At 37.6% G+C, this 18,213-nt stretch overlaps 1 protein-coding gene and 1 long non-coding RNA gene across 7 annotated transcripts in view; one reads left to right on the top strand and one right to left on the bottom strand.

The window, feature by feature from the left end:
• Positions 1 to 14,856, bottom strand: part of LOC115274901 — a 60,217-nt gene extending 45,361 nt beyond the window's left edge. The window contains exon 1 of the long non-coding RNA XR_003901315.1: positions 14,519 to 14,856. This is a non-coding gene — a long non-coding RNA (uncharacterized LOC115274901). The remainder of the gene's footprint in view (positions 1 to 14,518) is intronic.
• Positions 14,737 to 18,213, top strand: part of C12H3orf67 (chromosome 12 C3orf67 homolog) — a 238,675-nt gene continuing 235,198 nt past the window's right edge. For 2 of the 6 annotated variants that reach the window (XM_029918413.1, XM_029918414.1), the window contains exons 1-2: positions 14,737 to 15,191; positions 17,581 to 17,670. In XM_029918413.1, the coding sequence (XP_029774273.1) occupies positions 15,171 to 15,191; positions 17,581 to 17,670 (111 nt within the window). In that variant the 5' untranslated portion in view covers positions 14,737 to 15,170. The remainder of the gene's footprint in view (positions 15,192 to 17,580; positions 17,671 to 18,213) is intronic. The other 4 variants (XM_029918412.1, XM_029918408.1, XM_029918410.1 and 1 more) reach the window with 3 other exon arrangements.

Genomic DNA, 18,213 nt, shown 5'->3' with positions numbered 1-18,213 from the left:
AAGACATTTGTATACAACATATCAGATAAGGGGTTAGTATTCAAAATCTATAATGAAATTATCAAACTCAATGCCCAAAAAAACCCAAATAATCCAGTGAAGAAATGGGCAAAAGACATGAATAGACACTTCTCCAAAGAAGACATCCAGATGGCTAACAGACACATGAAAAAATGCTCAACATCATTCATCCTCAGGGAAATACAAATCAAAACCTCAAGGAGATACCACCTCACACCTGTCAAAATGGCTAACATTAACAACGCAGGCAACAACAGATGTTGGCAAGGATGCGGAGAAAGAGGATCTCTTTTGCACTGGTGGTGGGAATGCAAACCATGCAGCCACTCTGGAAAACAGTATGGATTTTCCTCAAAAAATTAAAAATAGAAGTACCCTAAGACCCAGAAATTGCTCTACTAGGTATTTATGCAAGGAATACAGGTGTGCTGTTTCAAAGGGGCACATGCACCCCAATGTTTATAGCAGTGACACTGACAATAGCTAAAGTATGGAAAGAGCCCAAATGTCCATCGATGGATGAATGGATAAAGAAGATATGATATATACATATGTGTATATACACATATACACACACATATATATACACACATACACACACACACACACATATATATATATATACATATATATATATACATATATATACATACCATGGAGTATTACTCAGCAATCAAAATGAATGAAATCTTGCCATTTGCAACTATGTGGATGGAATTGAGTGTATTAGGCTAAGCAAAATTGGTCAGTTAAAGAAAGACAAAAATCATATGACTTCTCTCATATGAGGAATTTAAGATCAAAAACAGATGAGCATAAGGGAAGTGAAGAGAAGCAAAAATAATATTAAAATGGGGGACACAAAACTCGGAGACGTAAATATAGATAACAAACAGAGGGTTGCTGGAGGGTTGTGGTAGGGGGAATGGGCTAACGGATAAGGGGCGTGGAAGACATGTGGGACAAGCACTGTGTGTTATACATAGGGGACAAATCTCTGGAATCTACTCCTGAAATCATTGTTGCACTATATGCTAACTAACATGGTTGTAAATTTAAAAATTAATAATTAATTTAAAATAGTGTAAGATGTAATTTGGGAAAATGAATGTGGGGTACATGGGAGTTCTCTGTACTATATATTCAATTTTCCTATAGTTTTTCTAAAGAATAAAATTTATATAGGAGTGCTAGGTGGCTCAGTGTGTTGAGCACCCGACTTCAGCTCAGATCATGGTCTTACAGTTTGTGAGTTTGAGCCCCACATTCAGCTCTCTGCTGTCAGCACAGAGTCCCCTTCAGATCCTCCATCTCCCTTTCTTTCTGCCCCTCCCATGTTTACATGTATGTTCTCTCTTTCTCCATTTCAAAAAATACTTTTTAAAATAATAATATAAAATAAAATAAAATAAATAAAATAAAATCTATTTTTAAAAAATGGATACAACCCAGTCTTAAGCCAGTGAGGATGTATATTTATCTGACCACTGTGATTGGTAGAGATAGGCATTTGATCTCAGTCAATTCATATGAATGTGGATGTAAGGACTTTGGTTCAAAATGCTCTACTTAGAAATAAAGATATGAGATTGAGAAATCTGCAGCCATTTTGTGAGCTAGCCTAGGGATTAAGCTAACCAAGAGAAAAGAAGATAGAGAAAGAACTTGGCAATGCTTTTGGAGCTCTGGGTATAGCTGGATCTACTCTGGGCAGCTAAGTTACATGAACCAATAATCAACTACTTATTGTGTGTGCCAGTTTCAGTTTAGTATTCAATCACTCTAAACACGAAGAGTGCTGAAAGAAAAAAATGTGCAAATTAGCAACTTCTGATTTGCAAAATGTACTCAAATAAAGCAAAATTTCTATTATACAAGATAGTAATATAATAGCAAAATAATAACATGGTCACCAAATCAGTTCAAACATCTTCAAAATCCAAAATGTTGGATACCATAATCTGTTTTTTGCTTAGGTTTTAACATTACGATCTGGTTCATAAGTAAAACCATCTTCATGAAAGGGTACTGATGCAATTTTATCTTCAATGCTAACTGACTAAATTCTTTTAAAAGTAAATCATAATCTTTTTTATAAAGCAGCAAAATAGACTCTCTTAAGGTTTTTTGATATAGTATGGAAAAGAAGAGTTTACAGAGAATTTATAATAACAAATAAACTATATCCTCCATCCTTCGATATTCAGATTAGCTTCTTGCATAATTTTGACCCTTTGTAAGTTTAGCACTAAGCTCTTTATTTTTGCCTTCAATTGTAAATTCCCCTATAGTTTTACAGAACTATGGTAGAACATTCATTTAAAGATCACCACATACACATTTCTATTCATAATACTTGAACAAAAAAAGCCATTAGCAGTCTATATAACAGGTCATTAATACTCAATTAAATCACATTAATTCAAGGTACTCACACACAAAAATTATTTTGCTTTTGTTCCTACTGGTGGAAAGGTACATTATCATTGTAGCCTTCAAAAGAGCCTGCATACTAAAATTTTATTCCAGAATATAAAATTAAATTTCAAATAATCCAGGAAAATGTAATAAGAGGCTACACCCTAGCTTATCTATGAATTATACATTGCCTTTCATTAAAATAGATCATACACTTCTCCTCCTGCTCTGCATAATCCTCCCATCTGGGCTCTAAGTCTCATACTTCTTTTTCAGGGGTCTCCATGTGATTATCTCTCTCCTCTGAATCTTCAAAATCCAAGTCTCTCCCAATGGGAACAAATAATAATTAAAAACTCTGTAAACTGCCTAGCACTAGCTATTAAAGTTTCTCTACTGCCTTTCACAACCAAACTTCTTGGCATTGTCGTCAGCTGCCTGTCACCACTTTCTTACTTGCCAATCACTCCTCAGTCTACTGGAGTCTGGGTTCTATGTGAAAGACTCTAACAAAAGTAATCTTGCAGAGGTCACTGCTGATCCCCATGTTACTTTTCAAGTCTTACCTTATTTGACATCTCACAGCCATAGGCATTTGCTGACCTATCCCTTTCTTGAAAGACCTTCACATCATTGGCACAAGAGTCACCAAATATACATGGTCTTTCTCCTACGTTTTTGACAGCTCCCTTTTGATCCTTTATCCAACTTTCACAGGTCATTTCTGCCCCAACTTTCTTTTCTTCTTACTCTAGAATCTCTCTGGTTTTTCTACTCCACTATCTCAGAGTTTTTAATTACCATCTGTATCTTGATTAACTCCTGATTCTGTATCTCTAGCCCTAGTCTCCACCCTAGACTTTAGAACCATATACCCAACCATCTATTCAATAGCTCAAATTACCTGTCCCACAGGTACCTCAAATTTAGTCCATCTGAATTTAACTCATAATCTGCTCTTCCTCATGAATGACCACACCATTCACCCAGTTATCTGAGCAATAAACTGACAGGATTCTTAAATCTCCCCTTTTCCTTATCTCTCATACCCAGTCAACTACCAAGAAGGGCTTTTGTCTTAACAGCAGTAAGAAATCACTAAAGGGCATTTAAGCAGTGGAGGGACAAGATCATAGTTGTAGATTAGAAAAAGTACCACATAACAGAGAATGGAGTGGAGTTAATCACAGATCAGAAAGTATTTTGACCTAACTGTGGTAGAAAACATGGGGAAATGATACTTATAATGAATGTTATGTGCCAAATACAAAAACAAACACATTAAGACTTTTATCTTTAAAGCAAGTGTTAAACTAAACCTACTAGAAATGACAAATATTTCTTCCTGCTACACCATTCCTTCAGAAAATCTGCTTCCTTAACAGGCCTGTTTACACCCTATACCCACTTTGCCCTGTCCTCAGCTGATTGGCTCACCTGTGGATATGTGACTTTAGAAAAACCTATGACAGACTGGGTTAAGCCACTTAAGACCTTTTCTACTAGTTGCACGAAATGCAGACAGCCACTGGTTCTTACATTAGTTTATGCTGTTGAAACAACTGTGTTCACATTCAATGAGGAATTTTTGACTACTATATACCCAAATAAAAATCGCAGAGAGCACACAGTATCGGCAAAAGTGAAACAATCTAAAAAATTAATATCTTTTAATCAAACAACTAACATTTTAGAAATCCTACAGAAATAGTTTTTAAAATTAGGACAAAGATTTGAAAGGGGACAATAATGTTCACTACTGAGTTATTTACAAAAACAAAAATTTTAAATAGTTAAAAGTTGGAATAACTATATTATGAACAATAAAAGACTGCTTAAGGGTGTACATAAAACATTTACAATGTTTATTTCGTATCATGAAATTATAGTGATTTTTCTCTTCTTTTGCACTTTTCAAGTTTTCTGTACTAAGCATATACACCTTTTCTAATTAGAAACAAAAAAATCAATAGAAAAATCTACTCACCACTTTAATTAAGCAAATAAGTTTACATCACAATAATGACACAAATATATTATTTATCTCCAAAAGGGATGCATTATATCACTTATGTAGTGATTTTATCCTAAGTATTTAGTTTAGTCATGAGAAAACAATTAGACAAACCCATATTGAAAGATATTCTACAAAACACTGGTGTGAACTATCCAAAATACCAATATCTTGAAAGACCCCAATTGTTCTAAATTAAAGGAGACTAAAATTACAATTAAATTTGAAGTATGATCCATGATCGACCCTATGTGGAAAAAAACATTAGGGGACCTGAAGAAATGTGAACATAGACTGTATATCAAAATATATTATTGTTCAATATTAAATTTCTTGACTGTGATAATGATACTGAGGTATAATATATATGTAGTGTAATGGTATAAAATGGTGTGTAGGAGATTATCCTCATTCTTTAAATTTTAATGTTTTTTATTTATTTTTGAGAGACAGAGAGACAGCACAAGCAGGGGAGGGTCAGAGAGAGAGGGAGACACAGAACCAGAAGCAGGCTCCAGGCTCTGAGCCGTCAGCACAGAGCCTGACATAAGGCTCGAACCCACGAACTGTGAGATCATGACCTGAGCCGAAGCCGGACGCTTAACCAATTGAGCCACCCAGGCGCCCCAGATTATCCTCATTCTTAGGAGACACACGCTATTATGCCATGTATTTAGCAGTAAAGCCTTCTAACTCTGAATACTGCGAAAAGAAACATGCTGGGCACACACACACACACACACACACACACACACATCTAATTATTAATACCAGTGTCTCTCAAGCTGTTTCTAAGGAGCCTTTTTTAATAATTTTTTTTCCTAATTAATTCCCTTCCCCCCATAATATTTTTAAATTATGGTTAAAAAACATAAAATTTGCCATTTTAAACATTTTTAAGTGTATAGTTCAGTATTATTAAGTATACTCACTGTGGTGCAATCAGTCGCCAGATATTTTTTACCTTGTGAGACTTACACTCTACAAAAATTAAACAACAACTTCTCACTTCTCCCTTCTCCACCAATTCCCTGGCAACCATCATTTTACTTTCTGATTCTATGATTTTTTTCTGCTCTATACACTTTATAGGTGGAATCATATAGTGTATTTTTATGTGTATGTATGTGTCATTTGCTTAGTTCACTTAGCAGAATGTCCTTAAGGCTCATTCATGTTGTGGTAAGTTCATTACTTTTTAAGGTTGAATAATAGTCCATTGATTGTATACATTACAAATTATTTATCCATTCATCCATGCATGGATACTTGGGTTGCTTCCACTTTTTAATGTTGCAAATGATGCTGTTAAGAACATGTGTATACAAATACCTCTTCAAGACCTGCTTTCATTTTCTTTGGATACATACTCAGAAGTGAATCATATGATAATTCTATATTAATTTTTTGAAGAACTGACATACTGCTTTCCATAGCTGCTGCACCATTTTACATTGCCACCAATACTACACAAGTTCTAATTTTTCCATATCATCATCAGCACTTACAATTTACATGTTTTTGATATGAGCCATCCTAATGGGTGTGAGGTGATAATTTAAGATTCTGAATTGCAATTCTTTGATGATTAGTGATGTTGAACAACTTTTCATGTGGTTATTCGCTGTTTCTATATCTTTTCAAGATCTTTCCACATTTTTTAATCAAGTGACTTTGTTGTTGAGTAGAGTTGTAGAAGTACTTTGTATATTCTAAATATACACATTATCAGATATATGATTTGCAAATATTTCTTCTCATTTCACAGGCTGCTTTTTCACTATCTTGAATGTGTCCTTTGATGCACATTAAACTTTAAATTTTGATGTTGTCTCATTTATCCTTTTTTAACTTTTGTTGCCTGTACTTTTATGTCATATCCAAGAAACCAATGTGAAATCCAGTGACAGGAAGCTCTTCCTCTATGTTTTCTTCTAAAACATAGTTTTATAGTTTTTAAGTTTTATGTTTGGGTCTTTGAACCATTTTAGGGTGGGGTTTCTTTTATGTAACATATGGGTCCAACCTCAATTTTTTTTCCATGCACATATCCAGTTTTCTATAGCTTTCTTATCATGACTCAACACTAACTGGCTTTAGATTATGAATAGTTATATATATATATATATGTATATATATATATATATATGTATATGTATGTATATATGTAAACTTCCTACTGAGATCTAACAACTTTTTCTGACAACAGAAGAGCATTTATATATTTAAGGACAAACCAGTATTAACTATCAGCTCACTTCAGTCAAACTTTCACTTCTCTCAGATGATATGACACTCTCTATATGAAAAACTCAAAAGATTCCACCCAAAAACTCCTAGAACTGGTCCATAAGTTCAGCAAAGTTACAGGATATAAAATAAATGCACACAAATCGGTTGCTTTCCTATACACCAATTAGGAAGCAACAGCAAGACAAAGGAAGGAACAGATCCCATTTACAATTGCACCAAAAAACACAAAATACCCATGGGTAACCCTAATCAAAGAGGTGAAAAATATATACACTGAAAACTATAGAAAGCTTAGGACAGGAATTGAAGACAACACACACAAGAAAGGAAAAATATTCCATGCTCCTGGATTGGAAGGACAAATATTGTTCAAATGTCGATACTACCCAAAGTAATCTACGTATTCAATGCAATCCCTATCAAAATAACACTAGCTTTCTTCACAGAGCTGGAACCAACAATCATAAAATCTATATGGAACCAGAAAAGACTCTGACTAGGCAAAGCAATCCTGAAGCTGTATGACAAAGCTGTAATCATTAAGACAGTATGGTATGGGCACAAAAACAGACACTCAGATCAATGGAACAGGATAAAGAACCCAGAAATGGACACACAAACGTATGGCCAACTAACCTTTCACAAAGCAGGAAAGAATATCCCATGGAATAAAGACAATCTCTTCAGCAAATGGTTCTGAGAAAACTGGAACAGTGACATGCAGCAAAATGAACCTGGACCACTTTCTTACACCAGACTCAGAAACAAACCCAAAATGGATGAAAGACCTCAACGCAAGATAGGAAGCCATCAAAATCATTTCTTGAGGAGAAAGCAGGCAAAAACCTCTTTGACCTTGGCTGCAGCAACTTCTTACTCAACACGTCTCTGGAAACAAGGGAAACAAAAGCAAAAATGAACTATTGGGACCTCATCAAAATAAAAAGCTTCTGTGCAGTGAAGGAAACAGTCAGCAAAACTAAAAGGCAACCAACAGAATGGGAGAAGACATTTGTATACAACATATCAGATAAGGGGTTAGTATTCAAAATCTATAATGAAATTATCAAACTCAATGCCCAAAAAAACCCAAATAATCCAGTGAAGAAATGGGCAAAAGACATGAATAGACACTTCTCCAAAGAAGACATCCAGATGGCTAACAGACACATGAAAAAATGCTCAACATCACTCATCCTCAGGGAAATACAAATCAAAACCTCAAGGAGATACCACCTCACACCTGTCAAAATGGCTAACATTAACAACTCAGGCCGTAACGGATGTTGGCAAAGATGCACTGCTGGTGAGAATGCAAACTGGTGCAGCCACTCTGGAAAACAGTATGGAGGTTCCCTAAAAAATTAAAAATAGAAGTACCCTAAGACCCAGCAATTGCACTACTATGTATTTATGCAAGGAATACAGGTGTGCTGTTTCGAAGGGACACCTGTACCTCAATGTTTATAACAGCACTATCAACAATAGCCAAAATATGGAAAGGGCCCAAATGTCCCTCAATGGATGAACAAAGAAGATGTAGTGTGTATATGTATATATATACACATACATACATACATACCGTGGAGTATTACTTGGCAATCAAAAAAGAATAGAATCTTGCCATTTGCAACTTTGTGGATGTATTATGCTAAGTAAAATTAGAGAAAGAAAAATATCATATGACTTCACTCATATGAGGAATTTAAGACACAAAACAGATGAACACAAGAGAAGGGAAACAAAAATAAAATAAAAATGGGGGGACAAAACATAAGAGACTCTTAAATATGGAAAACAAACAGAAGGTTGCTGGAGGGGTTGTGGGATGGGGGATGGGCTAAATGGGTGAAAAGAACTAAGGAATCTACTCTTGAAATTATTGTTGCACAATATGCTAACTTGGATATAAATTTAAAAATATATTATTTAACAAAAGAAAAATGAAAAAATATCAGCTCACTGCATTTCATCTTTTCAAAAATGTATTTCTCAAATATATTTATTTTTCTAAACTTAAGTACTCACTCTGTAAAACTATTTTAGAGTTATATTAGAGAAGTATTTATACTTACATACTCAACTACTGGAATAGTTTTTATTTCCCCTGAGAAAATCATCAGGTAGTAGCTCGTTTGGGAAATTTCAAGTTAATACATGAATATTTAAGTAATTGGTCATTTAACGGTATAGGCAGGAAAGTGTCACATTATAACTCCATAGATCAGAGAAAGAAAACAAAAACCTATCAACAGTAAAATCCTCAAAATATTTCCCTACACCCCCCTTACTAAAAAAAAAACATCACCACTGTCAAGTCAAAAGTCAAATGGATGACTCACATATCACTAATTTTTCTCAACTTACTTGAAAATATAGTCAGTTTTTAAATTATTCTATCAACTTGGCATTATTGTCATGCATAAAGTTATTCCATAATGTGGACATATAATAAAATAACCCTCCAAGTAGTAAATATTTCTAGATTATTGTGCAGAAAAGCAAATTTTGATCATCAAACCAGTATCTTTTCCTTCCCATTATGCCAAATAATTTGATTATAAACTGCAAACAAAATATAAGCTACAACTATATTATAGTAAATACTGTGTACTCTTAGTTCAAAAGAATAATATTTCTTGTTGAACTGATAATCATAGCATCTAACTTAGAACTACAAGTTATATAAAGATTCCATATAAAGATTCCACTACCTTCAAAAAAGTCTTTTCCATTTTAAATATCATCCAATATCCTTTAATAACATTAATACACCTACAAATTACTTTCTTTGTAGAACAAAGACAAGCACTTTAAAGCTTATAAAGTGACTAATTCTTAATGTTAAATTAAGTTAAGCAATTTAGCGCAATTACTAAATGTACTGACTTCTTTAAAAATTGTAGCAATTAGAGAAAATGTTTCACTGTCTTTTATAATGTACATAACTTGGCTTACGCAAAGTTGTTTGTGTAGACTGTTTTGTTGTTGTTATCATTTGTTTTTGTTTTTTGTTTTGTTTTTGTTTTTGGTGTCAGTGCTGAATTTTGGTAGTCATTCTTTTTTTTTTTAATGTTTTTTATTTATTTTTTTGAGAGACAGAGAGAGATAGCGTGAGCAGGGGAGAGTTAGAGAGAGAGGAGACACAGAATCTGAAGACAGGTTCCAGGCTCTGAGCTGTCAGCACAGAGCATGACACAGGGCTCGAACCCATGAACCATGAAATCATGACCCGAGCTGAAGTTGGACACTTAATCGACTGAGCCACCCAGGCACCCCAGGTAGTCATTCTTGAAGTCATAGCCAAATCCAAGAGTTTAGTCATGGGCTTGCATTCATCCACATCAAACAAGAACATCTGATATAACAAAACTGGGTCTCTTCCTCGCTTTCATTTTGAGTTCATATTGTTAAAGTAGTACACATTCTAATTTTGCTTTATAGACACCACTGTCAGGGGCGCCTAGGTGACTCAGTTGGTTAAGCGTCCAGCTTCGGCTCAGGTCATGATTCATCCACATCAAACAAGAACATCTGATATAACAAAACTGGGTCTCTTCCTCGCTTTCATTTTGAGTTCATATTGTTAAAGTAGTACACATTCTAATTTTGCTTTATAGACACCACTGTCAGGGGCGCCTAGGTGACTCAGTTGGTTAAGCGTCCAGCTTCGGCTCAGGTCATGATCTCACAGTTCCTCGGTTCAAGCCCCACATTGGGCTCTGTGCTGACAGCTAGCTCAGAGCATGGAGGCTGCTTCGGATTCTGTGTCTCCCTCTCTCTCTGACCCTCCCCTGCTCACGCTGTCTCTCAAAATTAAAAATAAAAAAACATTAAAAAAATTTAGACACCACTGTCAGTGGTAAGGGTAGATTTCACCATAGACAAAAAACAACTTTATTCTGACTCAGGCAGCCTTCAGAAATGCCCATTGCCTGGAGAGGCCCTATCCCTTACTTGCTAATCAAAGTCTAATTATAAATCTCCTGAACTTGTTGGAATTAGGAGGGTCAGGAAATGACCCAATGGCCCAAAACTGGGCAGTGGACAACTACTTTCTCTCAAGGAGATAGGGAGATTGAAGTAAATGATATTGGTTCCTTCTAGCTTTAAATTGAATAAACAGATGATTTAAAAAAAAAAAAACCTGAGTAAAGAGACTTACTGATGCACTATGATTAATCACCTCACTTTGTAACTAGCTTTCCCATCAATAAATTGAGATTATTAATTCACTCATTTACTTTAACGTATTTTCAACTGCTTTCTTCTTGTTTTCTCAACACAAAAGCCTATGGCTGTCTTTTAAGATTATATTCATCCTTCATCTCCTCCCTCCTTCATTCACTCATCCAGAGGGATTACTATTTTGTTATACCAGGTACAAGGTAGAACTAGTATACTAGCCCCTAGGATTGCAAGGGGAAACAAAACAGGCATGGTCCCTGCTCTCTTGAAATTGACAGTCTATAAACACAATAAAATTTCAGTTATTTCAGTAATACTAAGTACTAAGATGTTTTGAGAACCTATTAATAGGGGGAATCTGATCAAGTCAGGGAAATCAGAGAAGGTGTCCCTGAGAAAGGAACCCTTGATCTAAACTCTGTGTTCAGAGAAGTAGACCTTAAGCAAAGAAACACGGGAATAAATGTAATCCATTCAAGAGAACATATCAGCACCCTACACTGGAAGCACACATGTTGAACATGAAGAACTAAAAGAAAATTCAATGTGACTGAAATGAAGGGGGTTGCATATTGTATATCGAACTCGAATGAAAGACAGGTTTTAAGTCACAAAAGGGTTAGAAGCAAGAGACTGACATGACTGGATTTGCATGTTATAATGATGACTCTGCAACGTGCAGTGGGTTTTCAAGGGAGGCCAACATGGTGTGTGAATTAAGAGACTATCACAGTAGCTCAAGGAAGAGCAAATCATAGGTAAATCAGAGTATAGACCTCAATGGAGGGAAGGTAGATAGATAAACAAATAGGTTTAAGTGATGGATTGGTATGGGAGTATATTAGTTATCTACTGCTATGTAAAAAAATTACCCTTAAATTTAGTGTACAATAAATACCTTATAATTTCTGTGGGTCAAGTATTAGGGCATGACTTAGCTGGAGGCCTCTGACTCTGGCTTAGTCAGAAGGCTATAATGAAAGCATTAACGAGAGATGCATTTACCTCAGTGCTTGGCCAGGGAAGGATTCGCTTCTAAACCTAACTCATGTGACAGCTGAGAGGCCTCAAGTCTTCACTGACTTTTGGCTAGGGACACCAGTTTCCTGCAACATGGATCTCTCCAGGGGGTACTCACAATATAGAAATGTGACTTCTTTGTGTAATGACAGAAATAGGGAGAAGAACTAGAGGAAGAGAATAAAAGCAGCCAAGCAAGAGGGAAATCATAATCTTTTTGTAACCTACTCTTGGAAATGATCTATCAGCACCATACTGCACTCATTAGAGTGAGTCACTAGGTCCAGTACACTTATAAGGGGAGATTAGACAAAGGACAACATACCAGAAGATGTGGATCAGTGGAGGCTACTTTGGAGGCTGCTACACCACAGGAAGAGAGGATCCAGGAGGCACTGTGGTATTAGTGACAGTGTGAAGGATGGAAAAGGCCCAGTCCTGGAGAAGTTTTATTTTGGACATGGTGAATTTAAAAGGGCAAGGTGCTTTAAATGCAATCAATATATATATACTTATATAACACCTATTATGTGCTAGGCACTACTCTAAGAGATAAGATATGGTGAACATAGAAAACATAGAAAAAATCCTTGCCCTCATCAAATTTACCTTCTAATGATTAAAAACAAATGATAAACATACAAACAAACAGATTCAGATAGTGATAAGGACAGAAAGAAAATAACACAGGACAAAGTTGTGAGTTCTTCTTCAGCTCTGGTGTTACAACATGCTTTTCAGTGACCCAAGTAGATTGTTAAAAGCCTTAAGATGTCTCCTGGATTCCCCTGTACTCCCACTGACTTTTTGCTTCTCTTAAGGCATTTATATAAAACTGCTTTGTATTAGAGTGCAAGTCACCCTTTGTGTTACCTCCTCTCAACCCCCAAAATGCCTACATCTACCCCTTGGGAGATGTGAATGCTTCCTTATTTGGAAAACGGGTCTTGCAGGTGTGACTAAGTTAAGGATCATGCAATAAAGAGATAACTCTGAATTAGCCAAGGGAGTCCTAAATGCCGTCACAATAGTCCTTGTAAGAGACACTGACAGAAGATAGGCACACAGAAAAAGAAGAGGCAGTCAGTGTGACTATGGAGGCAGAGACTGGAAAGATGCAGTCAAGGAATGCTAAAATCCACAAGAAGGTAGAAGAGCAGGAGCAGATTCTCCTCTAAAGCTCCCAGAGGGAGTGCTGCCCTACTGACACCTTCAATTTGTCCTTCTGTCCTTCAAGAGAATACATTCCTTTTGTTTTAAGCACCTAGTTTTTGGTAACTTGTTATAATGGTCACAGGAAACTAATCCACCCTTCCAATGTTATTGCCTACCACCAGATTGGTGGGATTTATCACAAGTTGTAATTATTTATTTATTCACTTGCTTATTGTGTCTCATCTCCATGAATGTGTAAGCTCCATGAAGATGAAGCCTTCCTGCATACCTAGTTCTTGGCAGAGTGTCTAGCATATATTACATCGCTAGGAATTATATGATAAGTGAGTGAATAAATGTCCCCAGTAGATAACAAGTCTTATAAGAGGCCATGTCTCTTGGCCATAATTCACAATGCCTCCAGCACAGAGTCTAACCAAAGACTTATTGAACAATGTTTGAGCTCTAGAAATTAGGGATTCTGGATTCTAGATATTATACTGCAATTTAGTTATGTGGCAGCCTCACTTCTGCCTGTGTACACACCTAACATTAGACTTAGTGAGTTGAAGTAAGTGTGTTCCTTATCAGTTTTCTTAGCCCTGATAAGGTGCAGGTCCAGACAGTATTCATTTTCTTATGCTGTACATGACCCACAGTGATTGGCATATTGTAGGGCACACAAAGAGTTAAGACATTTGGGTGAATTAGAGTTAACTAGAAAGTAACACCATGTCCTTGAGTAAATTCTTAATCAATGCTGAAATGATATATTCTCAACTGAAAGGACACTAATCCTTAACCTCACATGATCGTAGACCTGTGAACCACCTAGCCTGTCGTGGGGGCTGTACCAGCGGTTCACTGATAACACCATACCCGACCTAACTCAGCCGTGAGCACAGCATTAGACAAGAGCACCAAACCAACACCATCACTTATTGGCCATGTGATCTTGGACAAGCTATTTTACCTTTCTGAGCCAAAGACTGATCATAATACCTACCTTATAAGAGTGGCTCTAACCTAGAAACTAAATGAAATAACCGAACAGTTAAACTTAGTAAAGTGTGTGGCTCAACAACGTATGTAATTATTTTGAGCAAAAACCTTTGGCTTTTTTTAACATCTGTAGTGTGTTTGAGTAAATACTCCTACTTCCTTGGGCCTTCCGAAACAATGAACGGGGATAGCAGACCCTTTACTGCCTCAATGAGACCAACTTTGGGAACCTTCGAACCAAAGGCAGTGTGAGGGTTCCAGGATTCCATGCCTCTTTCTTTAAGCACTCTACCAGTTAATGGTGTTACAAAGAAAAGAGACCGACGCAAAAAAAAAAAAAAAAAAAAAAAAAAAAAAAAAAAAAAAAAAAAAAAAAAAAAAAAAAAAAAAAAAAAAAAAAAAAAAAAAAAAAAAGACGCAACAGGTTTTTCTAGAAGAATCCAGCACCTGAGGTAGCTCTTAAACTAGGCTCATTTTAGGCTTTTTCGGCCATACAGGTCACGACCTTGGGCAGCGTCTGTCACAGGTAGGGCGGTCCACCAACTCCACGAGCGTCCCTAGGTTGCCAGGGCAGCCTCGACGTCACCGCGTAGTCTCATTTGCCGGTAGGCGAGAAGCCCACACAGCTCAACGCGCAGGCGCCTCGTGGGAGCCAATGGGTGCGGCCCGATGGCGGCCGCCGCTAGACCCCTCCCCTTCCCGATCGAATTCGGGGGCGGGGCGACGGCGGCGGCGGCGACGGCGGGAGCGCGCTCGTCCATCCCGGGCGAGCGGGCCGTTTTCGGTGGCTCAGTGGCTGGGCGCCCCGTTTCGTAGGTTACGCGCACAATCACTCCCCAGGGGGCCGTCCGGAGCCTGCCTTGGCAGCTGCGCCTTCTCCCGCCCGGGCACCCCGGAGGCAGGGGTCGCGATGGTGCGGGGCAGGGGCTCGACGTAGAGCTGACCGGGGGCTGAGAAGAGTTGGGGCCACGCAGGAAACCCTTCCCTTCCCTGCCGTCGGGCTTTCGGGCTCCGGCCCGCCGATTTCCAGCCATCAGGGTCACGCCACTCCCGGGACGCCCTGAACTCCGTGCCCCCCAAGCCCCGAGCCCCTGCGGGAATGTTCAAAAATGAGTACCAGGTAACCCGAAACGGCTCTCCAACCTGTCTATAGCCTTCTCTAGGGTGAGGTAGTTCGTATTCGGAGTGAGGACAAAGCTACCACCCCATTCCCCCTTAACTCGATGTTTTTCTGGGTGAGAAGGAAGTACTGATGAGTGTGGTATTTACTCCAAAAGAAAAACGAAGAAGGCAGCCACGGTTTGCGCATGTGATTTGGCTTTTGTTGAATCTCCAGCTCAAGTTCTTTCAAGGTGTATGGATTGCCTGTGACTCTGATTAAAATGCAGATCTTAATCCCCCAACCGGACCTCCTGAATCGGAATCATAAGGGCAGGGCCCATAAATCTTAAATTTTACCAAGTGCCTCTCACTATTGATGCACACTGGCATCTCAAGCTATTTAGAAGAGAGTGAATGAGTGAATGCATGAGTGGGTTAAACCAGAAAAGAAAAATAACGAATTTCGGCTACGAACTATTTTCTTTTTCCCTAAAACTGGAGTCTATGATTTCTTAAACACTGAGGTACTTGGGAAAATGTGGGTTTTCTGAACCCTCACCGCAGATCTAATGAATGAGAATGTCTGTAGGTAGAGCTAAGTTAATGGACCTTTGTAAAAACTTCCCGAAATTGACTCTGATGTAGGTAGTCCAAAGATCACACTGGGGGAACTGCTTCTGGGTGTTCCTCGGTCACCTTGAGTATTCTACTGTCTCCAAAACATGGACTATACTCTGGTTTCTCTTCAGCTCGCATAAATCTTTCGCCTTTTACAAAACATGGCCTGCACTCCTAACCCCTCCCTGCATTTTTTTTACCCTAATCTCCTGCCCTTCCCTTAACCACTTCTATCAGATTACATTCTCTGTGTACAATCTGTTTACCATCCTAATCTTGCTGTTGCAATGAAAGATTCTGTCCCTAGCTGGAACAGCCTTCCACTGATTACTTTTTTGTTGCTTCTCCCTTTTCACCAAATGCTACTTATGTCTCCCCAGGGTGTCCTTCAGGTAGTCTGCTGTGCTCTTTTTCTACTCCTTTTGATATCATTGAATGTGTTAGAAGAACAATTTTAAGAGAGTTGCTCTCATATAATACAGGTAAAATATATTGCTATAAAAAGCATATGCCCACTGTGGGAAACTTGGAAAGTCAGAGAAAGCAGAAAGGAGGAAGGGAGGGATATTTTGTCAGGTACAAGGAGTTTTCTCTTTAAAAAGAAAAAAAAAACTGCCTCAGATTTAAAATTTTTATTAAGATATGACCTAATCCCAGAAGTTATAGTATTTTATAGTAATTATTTCCTACACACAGTTTGCACATAATAATGCCTAAGGAAGAAATTAAGTGTCTTGGAGTGATTGTTTAAAACGCAGAAGCCAAAATATCTTTATATTATAGAGAATAATTAAAAGCTGGAAATTCTTTACAAAAATCAGACGGATTTGCTCATGTGCTGCTTATAATTAAAACAGACTATAAAAGAAAAGCATATTTAGTCTTCATTTCAGATTCTCAATTTCTTGCAATTAACTTTTCCTCAGAGATAATCTTAATTCTTTTCTTTGATAATTAAAGCTTATGGAGATTCAGTTATGTGTTCAGTATTTTTACATAAGCACGGCCCTCCATATTCTCAAGTTTACAATAAGAAACACATAGCATGTCTCTAGAAATGATTCTCAGTTTTTCTTGTACAGATTTGATAGGTTTCCAAATTAAATATTTAAAAAGATCTAGGAATGCTCAGAATAAGAATCATCTCCCAACCGTCACTCTTTCTCAGGCTTTTTTATTGCCCAGTGCCAATATATTCAATTTCCCTATTTTTTAGGTAATTATTGCTGACACTATTGAGCCCTTGCTATGTACAAGGTATTGTGCAGGATGGTCTATTTACTATCTGATGTAATCCAGTAACCCATTTAACAGATGGTTAATCAAGAAGTTAAATAACTGTCAAGGTCAGACAGTTAGCCATCGTCAAAGCTAGTGTTGGAGCTCTGGTCAATATGACTGGAAAGCTTGGAGCCACAGATTATTTATCAGAATTTGTTAGCCTGGCTCTGGAGTTGAGTTTAAAGCCTTTAGTCAGAGATGACTAGAATGTTTTGTAAACATAATTTATACGTGGCAAATAAATGAACCCCACACTGAGAGATTGTAGAGTTTATATAACATAACTTAATGTCTATCGTGCTTTGAAAAAAAATTCCTTAAACCATTTCTCCAAGGTGGCCCAAATCAGAATGGTTGTGGCTTAAGTACAATCAGGGTATAATGGAGGCGTTTTAACAGGGGTATCCTCCCAGATCTACTCAACAGATGGCTATAGACTGTGTGGTGGGTCCTATTTCTCCTTAGCACTGCCTTCACTATAATTGAAACGTGTCGTTTTTGCTTTTTAGGGAGGTGCATTTGTTGAAATCTTTAGTGCTCAGGGCAAAAATCCTGGAGCAAAATGGAAGATCCTTGGCAGTCCATCTGTGATTTGGAAAGTAAGTGCTAGAAGTTAGAGCCATCTAAATCCTGGAATGAAATTGAGAATGAAGGTTATAACAAAAGGGACTTGATAAGGTTTCAGAACTGTATTTACTGGTTCATTCAAAACCCTTTCATGACACTGTTGGCTGTAGCTCTCCCAGAAACCACTCCCCAGTCCTTTAAAAAGACTTTGGCACGTGGCTTAAAACCCTTCTCTGTAAGCCAAGTCCTCTTGTTGTTCCAGGTGACGTCAGTGTGTGTGAGGAAAATCTCTCCAAACCTGGAGCTTCTCAGTTTCTTGATTACTTCATCACTGATGACCTCTTCCCGCTCTGTGTCAGCCAGCCCCTGTGGCCACTGTCACACCCTGGGCCTTATCACTGTAAACTGCAGGGCCTCTGCAGTCAGTAAGACATTGAGACAGGCCCCTCTGCCCCGAGCTTTAGTTCTCAAGGCTGTTTGCTCGGTTACTCTCCTTGGATTTGTTCTTCAATCTAATTGAGACCTTTAGGCCATTGGCCTTTCTACTTCCCCTGTGCTTAATTTGATTTAGGCGT

The sequence above is a fragment of the Suricata suricatta genome, chromosome 12 (assembly GCF_006229205.1).
Source record: "Suricata suricatta isolate VVHF042 chromosome 12, meerkat_22Aug2017_6uvM2_HiC, whole genome shotgun sequence".
Lineage (NCBI taxonomy): Eukaryota > Metazoa > Chordata > Mammalia > Carnivora > Herpestidae > Suricata > Suricata suricatta.
The sequence above is the reverse complement of the archived record's forward strand: the minus strand, read 5'-3'. Positions and strand labels throughout refer to the sequence as shown.